Source organism: Ranitomeya variabilis, chromosome 5, assembly GCF_051348905.1.
Source record: "Ranitomeya variabilis isolate aRanVar5 chromosome 5, aRanVar5.hap1, whole genome shotgun sequence".
NCBI classification, from domain to species: domain Eukaryota; kingdom Metazoa; phylum Chordata; class Amphibia; order Anura; family Dendrobatidae; genus Ranitomeya; species Ranitomeya variabilis.
In genome coordinates, this window is record NC_135236.1 from 689,260,622 (window position 1) to 689,276,012 (window position 15,391).

At 43.6% G+C, this 15,391-nt stretch overlaps 1 protein-coding gene across 2 annotated transcripts in view; it reads left to right on the forward strand.

Moving 5' to 3' along the window:
* LMO3 (LIM domain only 3) overlaps positions 1-15,391 on the forward strand; it is a 50,017-nt gene that overhangs the window by 4,919 nt on the left and 29,707 nt on the right. The window contains exon 1 of one of the 2 annotated variants that reach the window (XM_077267273.1): positions 12,289-12,554. The exons of the other annotated variant lie outside the window; for it this stretch is intronic. Coding sequence (XP_077123388.1) covers positions 12,512-12,554 — 43 coding nt within the window. The 5' untranslated portion in view covers positions 12,289-12,511. Of the gene's footprint in view, positions 1-12,288; positions 12,555-15,391 lie in introns of those variants that run through there. 2 annotated transcript variants of the gene reach the window in all.

Below are 15,391 nucleotides of genomic sequence, written 5' to 3' on the forward strand. Positions count from 1 at the left end.
TGTATAGTGTGTGTATAGTGTGTATATATAGTGTGTATATAGTGTGTGTAAATAGTGTGTGTATATATAGTGTGTATATAGTGTGTGTAAATAGTGTGTGTATATATAGTGTGTGTATATAGTGTGTGTAAATAGTGTGTATATATAGTGTGTGTATATAGTGTGTGTGTATACAGTGTGTGTATATGGTGTGTGTATATAGTGTGTGTGTGCATAGTGTATGTATATAGTGTGTGTATATATAGTGTGTGTATATAGATTGTTTATAGTGTATGTATAGTGTGTGTATATAGTGTGTGTGTATAGTGTATGTATATAGTGTGTGTATATATAGTGTGTGTATATAGTGTGTGTATAGATTGTTTATAGTGTATATATAGTGTGTGTATATTGTGTATATAGTGTGTGTATATAGATTGTTTATAGTGTATGTATAGTGTGTGTGTATAGTGTGTGTGTATAGTGTATGTATATAGTGTGTGTATATATAGTGTGTGTATATAGTGTGTGTATAGATTGTTTATAGTGTATATATAGTGTGTGTGTATAGTGTGTATAGTGTGTATATAGTGTGTGTATGTAGTGTATATAGATTGTTTATAGTGTGTATATAGTGTGTGTATATTGTGTATATAGTGTGTGTATATAGATTGTTTATAGTGTATATATAGTGTGTGTATATTGTGTATATAGTGTGTGTATAGATTGTTTATAGTGTGTATATAGTGTGTGTATATTGTGTATATAGTGTGTGTATATAGATTGTTTATAGTGTGTATACAGTGTGTGTATATTGTGTATATAGTGTGTGTATATAGATTGTTTATAGTGTATATATAGTGTGTGTATATTGTGTATATAGAGTGTGTGTATATAGTGTGTGTATATATAGTGTGTATATAGTGTGTATTGTGTGTATATAGTGTGTGTATATAGTGTGTATAGTGTGTATATATAGTGTGTGTATATAGTGTGTGTATATTTAGTGTGTGTATATATAGTGTGTGTATATTGTGTGTGTATATAGTGTGTGTATATAGTGTGTGTGTGTATATTGTGTGTATATATATAGTGTGTATATAGTGTATGTATATATTGTGTGTGTGTATATTGTGTGTATATATATATATAGTGTGTATATAGTGTGTGTGTATAGTGTATGTATATAGTGTGTGTATATATAGTGTGTGTATATAGTTTGTGTATATAGATTGTTTATAGTGTGTATATATGGTGTGTGTGTATGTAGTGTGTATTGTGTGTATATAGTGTGTGTATATAGTGTGTGTACATAGAGTGTGTGTGTATAGTGTGTATATTGTGTATATAGTGTATATATAGTGTGTGTATATAGTGTGTATTGTGTGTATATAGTGTGTATACAGTGTATATATAGTGTGTGTATATAGTGTGTATTGTGTGTATATAGTGTGTGTATATAGTGTGTATAGTGTGTATATATAGTGTGTGTATATTGTGTGTATATAGTGTGTATATAGTGTGTGTATACAGTGTGTGTATATAGTGTGTGTATATATAGTGTGTGTTGTGTGTATATAGTGTGTATATATAGTGTGTGTATATAGTGTATATATAGTGTGTGTATATAGTGTGTATTGTGTGTATATAGTGTGTGTATATAGTGTGTATAGTGTGTGTATATAGTGTGTGTATAGTGTGTGTATATAGTGTGTATATATAGTGTGTATATAGTGTGTGTATAGTGTGTGTATATTGTGTGTATATAGTGTGTGTATATAGTGTGTGTATATTGTGTGTGTATAGTGTGTATATAGTGTGTATATAGTGTGTGTGTATACAGTGTGTGTATATAGTGTGTTTATATATAGTGTGTATATAGTGTGTATATAGTGTGTGTATATATAGTGTGTATAGTGTGTGTATAGTGTGTATATATAGTGTGGTATATAGTGTGTGTAAATAGTGTGTGTATATATAGTGTGTATATAGTGTGTGTAAATAGTGTGTGTATATATAGTGTGTGTATATAGTGTGTGTAAATAGTGTGTATATATAGTGTGTGTATATAGTGTGTGTGTATACAGTGTGTGTATATGGTGTGTGTATATAGTGTGTGTGTGCATAGTGTATGTATATAGTGTGTGTATATATAGTGTGTGTATATAGATTGTTTATAGTGTATGTATAGTGTGTGTATATAGTGTGTGTGTATAGTGTATGTATATAGTGTGTGTATATATAGTGTGTGTATATAGTGTGTGTATAGATTGTTTATAGTGTATATATAGTGTGTGTATATTGTGTATATAGTGTGTGTATATAGATTGTTTATAGTGTATGTATAGTGTGTGTGTATAGTGTGTGTGTATAGTGTATGTATATAGTGTGTGTATATATAGTGTGTGTATATAGTGTGTGTATAGATTGTTTATAGTGTATATATAGTGTGTGTGTATAGTGTGTATAGTGTGTATATAGTGTGTGTATGTAGTGTATATAGATTGTTTATAGTGTGTATATAGTGTGTGTATATTGTGTATATAGTGTGTGTATATAGATTGTTTATAGTGTATATATAGTGTGTGTATATTGTGTATATAGTGTGTGTATATAGATTGTTTATAGTGTGTATATAGTGTGTGTATATTGTGTATATAGTGTGTGTATATAGTGTGTGTATATAGATTGTTTATAGTGTATATATAGTGTGTGTATATTGTGTATATAGTGTGTGTATATAGTGTGTGTATATATATTGTTTATAGTGTATATATAGTGTGTGTATATTGTGTATATAGTGTGTGTATATATAGTGTGTGTATATAGATTGTTTATAGTGTGTATATAGTGTGTGTATATTGTGTATATAGTGTGTGTATATATAGTGTGTGTATATAGATTGTTTATAGTGTATATATAGTGTGTGTATATTGTGTATATAGTGTGTGTATATAGTGTGTGTATATAGATTGTTTATAGTGTATATATAGTGTGTGTATATTGTGTATATAGTGTGTGTATATAGTGTGTGTATATAGATTGTTTATAGTGTATATATAGTGTGTGTATATTGTGTATATAGAGTGTGTGTATATAGTGTGTGTATATAGATTGTTTATAGTGTATATATAGTGTGTGTATATTGTGTATATAGAGTGTGTGTATATAGTGTGTGTATATAGATTGTTTATAGTGTATATATAGTGTGTGTATATTGTGTATATAGTGTGTGTATATAGTGTGTGTATATAGATTGTTTATAGTGTATATATAGTGTGTGTATATTGTGTATATAGTGTGTGTATATATAGTGTGTGTATATAGATTGTTTATAGTGTGTATATAGTGTATATAGTTGTGTATGTAGTGTGTATATAGATTGTTTATAGTGTGTATATAGTGTGTGTATATTGTGTATATAGTGTGTGTATAGATTGTTTATAGTGTGTATATAGTGTGTGTATATTGTGTATATAGTGTGTGTATATAGATTGTTTATAGTGTGTATATAGTGTGTGTATATAGATTGTTTATAGTGTATATATAGTGTGTGTATATAGATTGTTTATAGTGTATATATAGTGTGTGTATATTGTGTATATAGTGTGTGTATATAGTGTGTGTATATAGATTGTTTATAGTGTGTATATAGTGTATATAGTTGTGTATGTAGTGTGTATATAGATTGTTTATAGTGTGTATATAGTGTGTGTATATTGTGAGATTGCGCTCACAAACGTGTTGGGGAATACTCGCTTGGCTTGATTCAAGTACGATTTTTAAACACAAAACAGTCCATACGGTTTATTTTATACCGCCAGGTTACACATCATTGGCGTAGACATAGTCCGTTACTTCATCGGTCTCTGGTCCAGGCTCAGTCATGGGATCAGTCTCGCTCTTCTCTCCTGAATGTTGGGGTACGGTCAGTGTTGGGAATTCTCTACTATTTGTGGGTACAGTATCTCAGCAGTGTCATTCTTTGGCTCAGTCTCTGGTTCAGGCTCAGTCATGGGATCAGTCTTGCTTTTCTCTCCTGAGTGTTGGGGGCTGCCTGTACCGGAGACTCTCTTCTATTTGTGGGCACCGTATCTGCAGCGATGTCAGTCTTATGCTTAGTCTCTGACTCTGTCACAGTCTTGAGCTCAGTCTTGGGATCCGTCTTGGGCTCAGTTTTAGTCTTGGACTCAGTCTCGGTTACAGTCTTGAGCTCATTCTCGTGCTTAGTCTCTGGATCATTCTCAGGTTTAGTCTTGAGTTCAGTCTCAGGCTCAGTCTTGCTCTTCTCTCCTGAGTGTTGGGGGCTGCCTGTACCGGAGACTCTCTTCTATTTGTGGGCACCGTATCTGCAGCGATGTCAGTCTTATGCTTAGTCTCTGACTCTGTCACAGTCTTGAGCTCAGTCTTGGGATCCGTCTTGGGCTCAGTTTTAGTCTTGGACTCAGTCTCGGTTACAGTCTTGAGCTCATTCTCGTGCTTAGTCTCTGGATCATTCTCAGGTTTAGTCTTGAGTTCAGTCTCAGGCTCAGTCTTGCTCTTCTCTCCTGAGTGTTGGGGGCTGCCTGTACCGGAGACTCTCTTCTATTTGTGGGCACCGTATCTGCAGCGATGTCAGTCTTATGCTTAGTCTCTGACTCTGTCACAGTCTTGAGCTCAGTCTTGGGATCCGTCTTGGGCTCAGTTTTAGTCTTGGACTCAGTCTCGGTTACAGTCTTGAGCTCATTCTCGTGCTTAGTCTCTGGATCATTCTCAGGTTTAGTCTTGAGTTCAGTCTCAGGCTCAGTCTTGCTCTTCTCTCCTGAGTGTTGGGGGCTGCCTGTACCGGAGACTCTCTTCTATTTGTGGGCACCGTATCTGCAGCGGTGTCAGTCTTATGCTTAGTCTCTGACTCTGTCACAGTCTTGAGCTCACTATTGGGATCCATCTTGGGCTCAGTTTTAGTCTTGGACTCAGTCTCGGTTACAGTCTTGAGCTCATTCTCGTGCTTAGTCTCTGGATCATTCTCAGGTTTAGTCTTGAGTTCAGTCTCAGGCTCAGTCTTGCTCTTCTCTCCTGAGTGTTGGGGGCTGCCTGTACCGGAGACTCTCTTCTATTTGTGGGCACCGTATCTGCAGCGGTGTCAGTCTTATGCTTAGTCTCTGACTCTGTCACAGTCTTGAGCTCACTATTGGGATCCATCTTGGGCTCAGTTTTAGTCTTGGACTCAGTCTCGGTTACAGTCTTGAGCTCATTCTCGTGCTTAGTCTCTGGATCATTCTCAGGTTTAGTCTTGAGTTCAGTCTCAGGCTCAGTCTTGCTTTTCTCTCCTGAGTGTTGGGGGCTGTCTGTAGCGGAGGCTGCCTGCTATTTGTTGGTAGCGTATCTCAGCGGTGTCACTCTTATGCTTAGTCTCTGGCTCTGTTGCTGTCTTGGGAGCAGTCTTGGGCTCAGTGTCTGGATCATTCTCAGGTTTAACCTTGGGTCCAGTCTCAGGCTCAGTCTTGCTCTTCTCTCCTAAGTTTTGGGGGGCTGTCAGTAGTGGGGGCTCTCTATTTGTGGGTACCTTATATTAGCAGTGCCAGTCTTGGGCTCAGTTTTGCTCTCTTCTTATAAGTGTTGGGGGCTGTCAATATTGGGGGCTCTCTACTATTTATGGGTGCTTTATATTAGCTGTGCCAGTCTTGGTCTCAGTCTCGGGTTCACTCTTGGATTCATTCTCAGGATCAGTCTTTGGTTAATTTTCAGGGTCAGTCTTGAATTCATTCTCGAGGTCACACTCTGGCTCAGTTTTGGGCTTTGCTTTGCAATAACCTGAGACTATTAACCATGCCTCCCTGGTTGAGCTAAGATATGATTTGAACTGCCTATAAGCATATCTATCTGTGTCTGGACTAAGACAAGATTTTATTCGTGTCAAGTATCCTCTAGAATAACTGTGCTTCATAGACTTTCTGCTTGATTGCAGTTTCCTCTGAAGTTTCCTACAGACTGCTAAGCTGCGTTTGATATTTACACCAAGTGTTGTGGACTTGAGTTTCTCTCTGCACCTGTTTGAATCACCGTGTGATAATATAGACTTTACCACTTATAAAACTGTGTCCTGTAGTTGTCTTGTTCCACGCAAAGAGTCTCCTGAGTTATCCCCTATAATTATTACAGGATACTCTAGCCTAAAAAAAAAAAAAGGAGACTGCTGGAACAATGACTGCAGAAAGCAGATTAGAGCAGGTGTTTTCCATAATTAGATCACTGCAGAAAGATGTGGAAGGTCTGCAAAAGAAGTTTGGAAGCTTTGAACTCAATCAACAAGTGTTTGGACAGACTTTGCAGGACTTAAGCAACCGCATGGCAGCCCAGGAAAACAAACTTGCTGGCATAGAGTCCCAGTATGGACGGGCTTTTCAGGACATAAGCACGCAAATAGCTGCACAAGTGACTTTACCCTCTGGGCAACTGCCACCAGCTAGCCCACCTAAATTGCCCCCATTCAGATTTAATGGTGATCGCGACAAATTTCGTGGCTTTGTGAATCAATGTATGCTATATTTTGATGTGCATGCTGACCGTTTTCCTACTGATAGATCCAAAGTATTGTGTGTAATAATGCTACTGACCTCACGAGCGCTCGCCTGGGCGAATCCGATGATTGAGTCTCGTGACCCACGGTTAAATGACTTGGATGATTTCTTGGCCGCTATGGCATTAATGTTTGATGACCCTAATCGCCGTGCAACCGCTGAATCTGCTTTGTTGTCTTTATGCCAGGCTAAACGTTCTGTTATTGAGTATGCCACTGAATTCAGGAGATTGGCAGTAGATACCAATTGGGACAGTTATGCACAATTGCCTATTTTTAAAGGGGTCTGTCTAGTATTGTAAAAGATGAACTAGCCTACTCTGAGTCACCACAAGAGCTAGAGACATTTATACAGCATTGTGTGCGCATAGACATTCGCCTTACTGAGCGTAGGCAGGAGAAATTTGCTGCATATAACCGTGTTTCTAACTTTTCCCTTCCTTCCAAAGAGCCTGCAGGTAAAACCTCTCGGGAGGTGGAGGAGGTGCCCATGCAAATTGATTCCGTTCAGAGGCGTGAGATCAATGAGCGCCGGGAGCATCGCCTTCGTGAAAGTCTATGTTTCTACTGCGGCCAGTCTGACCACTTCTTGATCAATTGTCCTAAGTGTCCTAGACGGCCTAACAAGGTGCTAGCAGCAGTAGGGGAGTATGACAACTGTGATGATGAATCTGACATCTCTGAGTGTAGCCTACCTTTAAACGCTGTATTCCATTCACTTTCTATGATGTCACCCCCCAAGGAGCTTAAGGAAAAGAACTCTCACTGTTCTCTCCCTATTAAGATCCTGTGTTCAGGACAGTGGATTTCCAGTTCAGCTATGATTGACTCTGGTGCAGGTGGCAATTTCATGGATATCGCATTTGCCAAGGAACATGGTATTAAAATTCAGCAAAGAGCCTATCCATTTACCATGGAAACAGTGGATGGGTCACCTTTAATCTCTGGGCCTGTGGATCAGGAGACTGTACCCCTTGAAATTTTGTTGGAGCCTAATCATCAGGAGCAAATTTCTTTCTTGCTAATTTCTTCTCCTCATTTTCCTGTGATTTTAGGCATTCCTTGGTTGCGTTCTCAGAACCCAATTATCAACTGGGAGACCAAGGAGATTATCTTCCCAACAAGGAGCAACTCAGCGTTAACAGAAGCTGTCCCTGAGTCCACGACTACGGAACCACATGTACAGGTATTTTCTTTACCTTCAGCTTATAAAGAGTTCTCTGACATCTGTGACAAGAAGAATGCAGATCAGCTTCCTCCACACAGGCATTATGACTGTCCCAATGAGCTGCTTCCCAGGGCAGCCATTTCTTTTGGTAACGTATACCCTTTGGCGGCACCTGAGCTTCAAGCCTTAAAAGAGTATATTGATGAAAATCTGGCCAAAGGCTTCATACGTCCTTCTTCCTCACCAGCAGGGGCACCTATATTTTTTGTAAAGAAGAAGGATGGTACCCTGAGACCCTGTGTTGACTATCGAGAACTCAATAAGGTAACCGTACGAAACCGTTACCCTTTGCCTCTGATTCCCGAATTACTGGAAAGAGTCCGCCATGCTAAGGTGTTCTCTAAACTGGATCTTCGTGGGGCTTATAATTTGGTGCGTATTCGTCCAGGGGATGTGTGGAAGACAGCATTCAGATGCTGGTATGGACACTTTGAATCTCTTGTGATGCCCTTCGGGCTTTGTAACGCCCCTGCAACATTTCAACACCTTGCTAATGACATTTTCAGAGATTTGTTGGACCAGTTTGTAGTGATCTATTTGGACGATATACTAATCTTTTCTGACTCTCTACTGGAACATGAAGAATATGTCAAAACTGTTTTAAGACGTCTGAAAGAGAACCATCTGTATATTAAGCCGGAGAAATGCGAGTTCCATCGTTCTGAGATACAGTTCTTAGGTTATATCATCTCTCCCCAGGGGCTGAACATTGAATCTGGTAAGATTCAGGCTATTCTTGACTGGCTGGTACCCAAGAATGTTAACGAGGTCCGACGTTTTATTGGTTTTGCAAATTTCTACAGACGCTTCATTCGAAATTTTTTCTGATATTGTCTGTCCAATTACTTCCTTGACAAAGAAGGAAAAGCCCTTTAAGTGGTCATCACAGGCTCAAGAAGCTTTTGATTGGCTTAAGATCTGTTTCACATCAGCACCACTGTTGATACACCCAGATCCAACACAACCTTTCATTGTGGAGGTGGACGCTTCTGATAATGCTTTGGGGGCTATTCTCTCCCAAAGAACTGGAGAGAAGGGTCTGCTACATCCTTGTGCTTTGTTTTCCCATAGGCTAACCTCAGCAGAGAAGAATTACGACGTGGGAGACAAGGAATTGCTGGCTATTATTGCGGCTTTCAAAGAATGGAGGCATCATCTGCAAGGAGCTGCACAACAGATCATAGTACTAACTGACCATCGCAATTTAGAGTTCCTTAGATCCGCTAGATGTCTTTCTCCTCGTCAGGCTCATTGGAACTTATTTTTAAATCAATTTAACTTTGTTATCTCGTACCGTCCAGGTTCTCGTAATGGGAAGGCTGACTGTGATGAGACAAAATCTGAAGGTTCTGAAGGAATCCCTGACCACAGCTCAAGAACGTTATAAGAGATCGGCTGATAGATTCCGTAAACCTGCACCCATGTTCAAGGTAGGAGATTCCGTGTGGTTAGCAACTAAGAATCTGAAGTTAAACGTTCCTTCACAAAAACTTGGACAGAAATTCATTGGCCCTTTCAAGATCAACGATATTGTGAGCTCTGTGGCCTGCCGGCTGAAGCTGCCTAGGACTATGAAGGTACACCCAGTTTTTCATGTATCTTTACTAAAGCCTGTATCTCCTAATACCTTCCAGGGACGTGTTGTGCCACCTCCGCAGCCTGTGGTGATTGATGGGCAAGAACAATTTGTGGTGGAGGAAATTATTGATTCCAGGATTCGCAGGAATCGGCTCCAATATCTGATAAGATGGCAGGGATATCCCCCTGAGGAAGACTCTTGGGAACCTGTGGAAAACATCAATGCCCAACAGAAGATTTCTCGTTTTCATCAGAGATTCCCTGGGAAACCAGGGCCAGGATCGTCCTGAGGCCGCTTCTAAGGAGGGAGTAATGTCAGGACTCTGAACATTTTTTACCTTTTGTGCATTACTACTTTCTTCCAAGATGGCGTCTCATGTGCACTGTGTCTTCCTGCTATAAAACTCCACCCCAGCCTTCAGTCTGTGCTAGAGTATTCTGCCTTGCATCCAGCTCCTGACCTCTGATTACTCCCTGGCTATACACCTGCTCCTGTGAACCTGTGTTGGTGATCCTGCTACTCTGCTCTGAGTTCCTGCTGTATACACAAGTTTCCAGTAATCCTCCTTCATCTGCTGCTCGTGTTTACTTCCATCTACATTTGCTGGACATGTAAGCGTTTGCTGCTCTGCAAAAACCTGAGACTATTAACCTGGCCTCCCTGGTTGAGCTAAGATATGATTTGAACTGCCATATAGCATATCTATCTGTGTTTGGACTAAGACAAGGATTTATTCGTGTCAAGTATCCTCAAGAATAACTGTGCTTCATAAACTTTCTGCTTGTTTGCATTTTTCTCTGAAGACTGCTAAGCTGCGTTTATTATTTGCACCAAGTGTTGTGGACTTGAGTTTCTCTCTGCACCTGTTTGAATCACCGTGTGATAATATAGACTTTACCACTTATAAAACTGTGTCCTGTAGTTGTCTTGTTCCACGCAAAGAGTCTCCTGAGTTATCCCCTATAATTATTACAAAGTCTTAGGCCCAGTCTTGCTCTTTTCTTCTTACTGTTGGGGAGCTGTCAGCAATGGGGGCTGTCTGCTATTTGTGGGTGCCTTATCTCAGCAGTACCAGTCTCAGGCTCAGTTTTGGGTTCATTCTCGGAGTCAGTCTTGGGTTAATTCTCAGGGTCAGTCTCGAGCTTAGTCTCGGGCTCAGTCTTGCTCTGCTCTCGGGCTCAGTCTTGCTCTGCTCTCCTGACTGTTGGGGGGGCTGTCAGTATTGGGGGCTTTGTGCTATTTGTAGGTGCCGTATCTCAGCAGTACCAATCTCGGGTTCATTCTTGGGCTCATTCTCTGGCTCAGCCTATGGTTCAGTCTCAGGCTGAGTTTTGGGCTCAGTCTCTGTCTAAGTCTTGAGCTCAGTCTTGCTCTTTTCTCCTGACTGTTTGGGGGGCTGTCAGTATTGAGGGCTGTCTACTATTTTTTGGTGCCTTATCTCAGTAGTGCGAGTCTCAGGGCCAGTCTTGGGATCAGTTTTGGGTTCATTCTCAGGGTTAGTCTTGGGTTCTTTCTGAGGTTCAGTCTCGGGCTCAGTCTTGTTCTTCTCTCCTAAGTGTTGGGTGGCTGTCAGTATTGGAGGCTCTCTCTATTTGTGGGTGTGGTATTTCAGCAGTGCCAGTCTCTGGCCCAGTTTCAGGCCCAGTCTTGGGTTCAGTCTTACTCTTCTCTCTCGAGTGTTTGGGGGCTGTCAGTATTGCGGGCGCATTGCTGTTTATGGGTGCTGTAGTTTAGCAGTGCCAGTCTTTGGGTCATTCTCGGGCTCAGTCTGGTGCTCAGTCTTGCTCTTCTCTTCTGAGTGTTGGGGGCTGTCAGTATTGGGGTCTTTTTGCTATTTGTGGGTGCCGTATCTCAGCAGTGAAAGTCTTGAGCTTGGTCCCAGTCTCTGGCTCTGTCTCGGGCTCATTCTTGCTCTTCTCTCCTGAGTGTTGGGGGGCTGTTAGACTTGGGGGCTCTCTTCTATATATGAGTGCCATATCTCAGCAGTCCTAGTCTCGGACTTGGTATTGGGCTCTGGCTCAATTTCGGGCTCAGTCTCAGGCTCAGTCTTGCTCTTCTCTCCTGAGTGTTGGAGGCTGTTAGTATTGAGGCTCTCTGCTATTTGTGGGTTCCGTATCTCAGCAGTGCCAGGCTCGGTCTCGGGCTCAGTCTTGGGATCACTCACGCTCAGTCTCGGGCTCAGTCTCTGGCTCACTCTCGGTCCCAGTCTATCTCTTCTCTCTTGAGTATTGGGGTCTTTTAGTATTGAGGGCTCTCTGCTATATGTGGGTGCCTCATCTTAGCAGGGCCCAGTGTCGCGTTCAGGCTCGGGCTCAGTGTCATCCTCAGTCTCGTCCTCAGGCTTAGGCTCAGTCTTCCTCTTCTCCTTCTCTCCTGAGTCTTGGAGGCTGTCAGTATTGGGGGCTCTCTGCTATTTATGGGAGCTGTATCTCAGCAGTGCCAGTCTCAGGCTCAGTCTCGGGCCCAGTCTCGGGCCTAGTCCTGGGCTCAGTTTTTCGCTTCTCTCCTGAGTATTGGGGGGGCTGTCAGTATTGGGGGCTCTCTGCTATATGTGGGTGTCCTATCTCAGCAGTGCCAGTCTTGGGCCCAGTTTATCGCTCATTCTCGGGCCCAGTATCGGGCTCAGTCTTGGGCCCAGTCTCGGGCCCAGTTTCTTGCTCATTCTCGGGCCCAGTCTCGGGCCCAGTTTCTCGCTCATTCTCGGGCCCAGTCTCTGTCTCATTCTCGGACCCAGTCTTAGGTTCAGCCTTGTGCCCCCTCTTGGGCCCAGTCTTTCTCTTCTCTCCTGAGTAGGCTCTCTGCTATATGTGGATGTCCTATCTCAGCAGTGCCTGTCTTGGGCTCAGTCCTGCTCGCCCGCTCTTGGCCTTAGCCAGGCGCCCGCACTTTGCTGCTATGGAAACAGTAATTAAACTGATAAGAGTGGAGAAATGTCAGAATCTCGCACTCCGCAGCTGCACGGAGGAAGGGGAGAAGCAAATTGGTTCCCAGCTTCAGTGCTCAAAAAAGGAGGGGGTTTAGGGGCGGCTGAGGAGGGGGCTGCTCAGCGCTGGGGACCTGGATTAGCATTGGGGGCTGAAAGGGTCTCTGGGCCGCTGAGCAGAGGAAAACAAGGCCCAGAATGAGAGGGGACAAGGAGGCTTTGTCCGCCCTCCCCGGGGAGTGAATGGCTGCCGGCACCCGTGCTCTGACTCCAGCACCGAGCACAGGTAGGTTGTCACTGCGGTGGGGGTGCTGTGCTTGGAGGTAATGATGGGGGTGGTGCGTGTAAGTCGCCACCTGTAGGTGAGATGATGGGTGTTGTAGTTAGCACAGTGCGGGTACTTTGTAGTGTTGATGCTGGGACTGTGCGGATGAATGCAACCAAACAAGGGGATAATGGGGGCACTCAAGCAAGCGGAGACCCCACAATGCGATCCGGGCAATTAACAGCACAGATCAGTGTGTGCCGACCCATCCTCAGACTCCACTGTCACACCCCACTGTAAGATCCTGCTGTCAGACCCACTCCTCTTAACCCTTGACGTTCTGCTTCCAGGCGCCTCCTCATCAACTCCACATCTGTCCAATCCCAAGAGCAGATCTTGTGGAGCGGCATGTGGTGGAGCAGCATGTTGTGGATCGGCATGTGGTGGAGCGGCATGTGGTGGAGCAGCATGTACTAGAGCGGCATGTGGTGGAGCAGCATGCAGCATGTAACAAGCTTCCTTTCCTGCACAACTACTTCGTGAACAACTCACTGAATCTGTTGGCCCTCACTGAAACCTGGATCCAAGACTCTGACACTGTCTCCCCTGCTGCCATTTCCCATGGTGGCTTACAATTCTCCCATTCCCCAAGACCCACTAACAGACCTGGTGGTGGAGTCGGCATACTCTTGTCCCCCCAATGCACGTTCCAGGTTATACCCCCAGTTCCTTCACTTTCATTCCCTTCTTTTGAGGTCCACACCATCAGGCTCTTCCGTCCCCTCTCCCTCAGAGTAGCGGTCATATACCGGCCCCCAGGCTCACCCACCCACTTCCTGGACCACTTCTCAGCCTGGCTGCCGCACTTCATGTCCTCAGAACTACCAACCCTTATCCTGGGAGACTTCAACATTCCCATTAACAGCCCCACGTCCACATCTGCATCCCAGCTTCTGTCACTAACCACTTCCCTAGGCCTCTCACAGCTCTCAACCTCTGAAACACACAAAGACGGTAACACCCTGGACCTGGTCTTTGCCCGGCTCTGTTCAATCTCCCACCTAGATAACTCACCACTTCCCCTCTCTGACCACAACATTCTCTCCTTCACACTCACAACTCCTCGCCCACCCCAGCACCCTCCTACCTACCACACATTCAGAAATCTACAAGCCATTAACCCTCATACACTTTCAGACTCCTTACACTCATCATTGTCCCCAATCTCTTCTTTTTCCTGTCCTGATCTGGCTGTACATCACTACAATGACACTCTTAGAAGCACCCTGGACCAAGTAGCTCCCCTCACCCTCAGAACCTCCAAACACAGAGTGAAACAGCCCTGGCTTACATCGCAAACCTGATTTCTCCAGCGATGCTCTTGGTGTGCTGAACGCTTATGGAGGAAAACTCGCACCCCAGAAGACTTCACATACACTTCAAATTTATGTTAAGGACCTATAACTCTGCCCTTCACCTCACCAAACAGTCCTACTACACCACCCTGATCTTCTCACTATCCAACAACCCCAAGAAACTTTTTGACACCTTTCACTCCCTCCTCAGGCCAAAAGCACAAGACCCTATCACAGACATCTGTGCTGATGACCTGGCCTCCCACTTTATAGAGAAAATAGACAATATCCGTCAGGAAATCCGCTCCCAGACACCAAGTGCAATGACTCCCATCCCTCCCTGCATCTCCCCTGGCTCACTCTCCACATTCGATCCCATCACAGAAGAAGAAGTCTCCAAGCTCCTCTCCTCTTCTCGTCCGACTACATGCACCACCGACCCCATTCCCTCACACCTCCTCCAGTCTCGCTCTCCAGTCGTCACAACTCACCTAACTACAATTTTTAATCTCTCCCTCTCCTCTGGCATTTTCCCCTCCTCCTTCAAACACTCTATCATTACTCCATTACTAAAAAAACCCACCCTTAACCCATCATGCGCAAACAACTACAGACCGGTCTCCAATCTCCCCTTCATCTCTAAACTCCTGGAGCGCCTAGTCTACTCCCGCCTTACCCATTACCTCTCCATTCATTCCCTCCTAGACCCTTCACAGTCCGGGTTCCGCCCCCTACATTCGACAGAAACTGCACTCTTCAAGGTGACCAATGACCTTCTGACAGCAAAATGTAACGGTGACCACTCTCTGCTCATTCTTCTCGATCTTTCTGCAGCTTTCGACACTGTTGACCACCCTCTCCTACTCTCTAGGCTCCAGTCACTAGGCATTAAGGACACTGCTCTCTCCTGGTTCTCTTCCTATCTTTCTGAACGCTCCTTCAGTGTTCTGTTCTCCGGCTCCACTTCATCTCCTCTTCCTCTCACTGTCGGGGTACCTCAGGGCTCAGTCCTTGGCCCCCTTCTCTTCTCCCTCTACACAGCCCCAATTGGACAGACCATCAGCAGATTTGGCTCTCAGTACCATCTTTATGCTGATGACACAGAACTATACACGTCAGCCCCTGACCTTACCCCCGCTGTACTAGAGAACGCCACTGACTGTCTGTCCACAGTCTCTGACATCATGTCCGCTCTCTATCTGAAGCTCAACCTCTCCAAAACTGAACTTCTTCTGCTCCCGCCTTCTACTAACCTCCCCAAATCTGACATTTCCCTCTCCGTGGGTGGCACCATAATAACACCCCGGCAGCAGGCGCGCTGTCTGGGTGTTATGTTTGACTCCGATCTCTCCTTCACCTCCCACATACAATCTCTTGCCCGCTCATGCCGCTTACACCTAAAGAACATCTCTAGAATCCGCCCTTTTCTCACCATGGAGACAACAAAAACCCTCACTGTCACCCTAATCCACTCCCGCCTGGACTACTGTAACGCTCTATTAA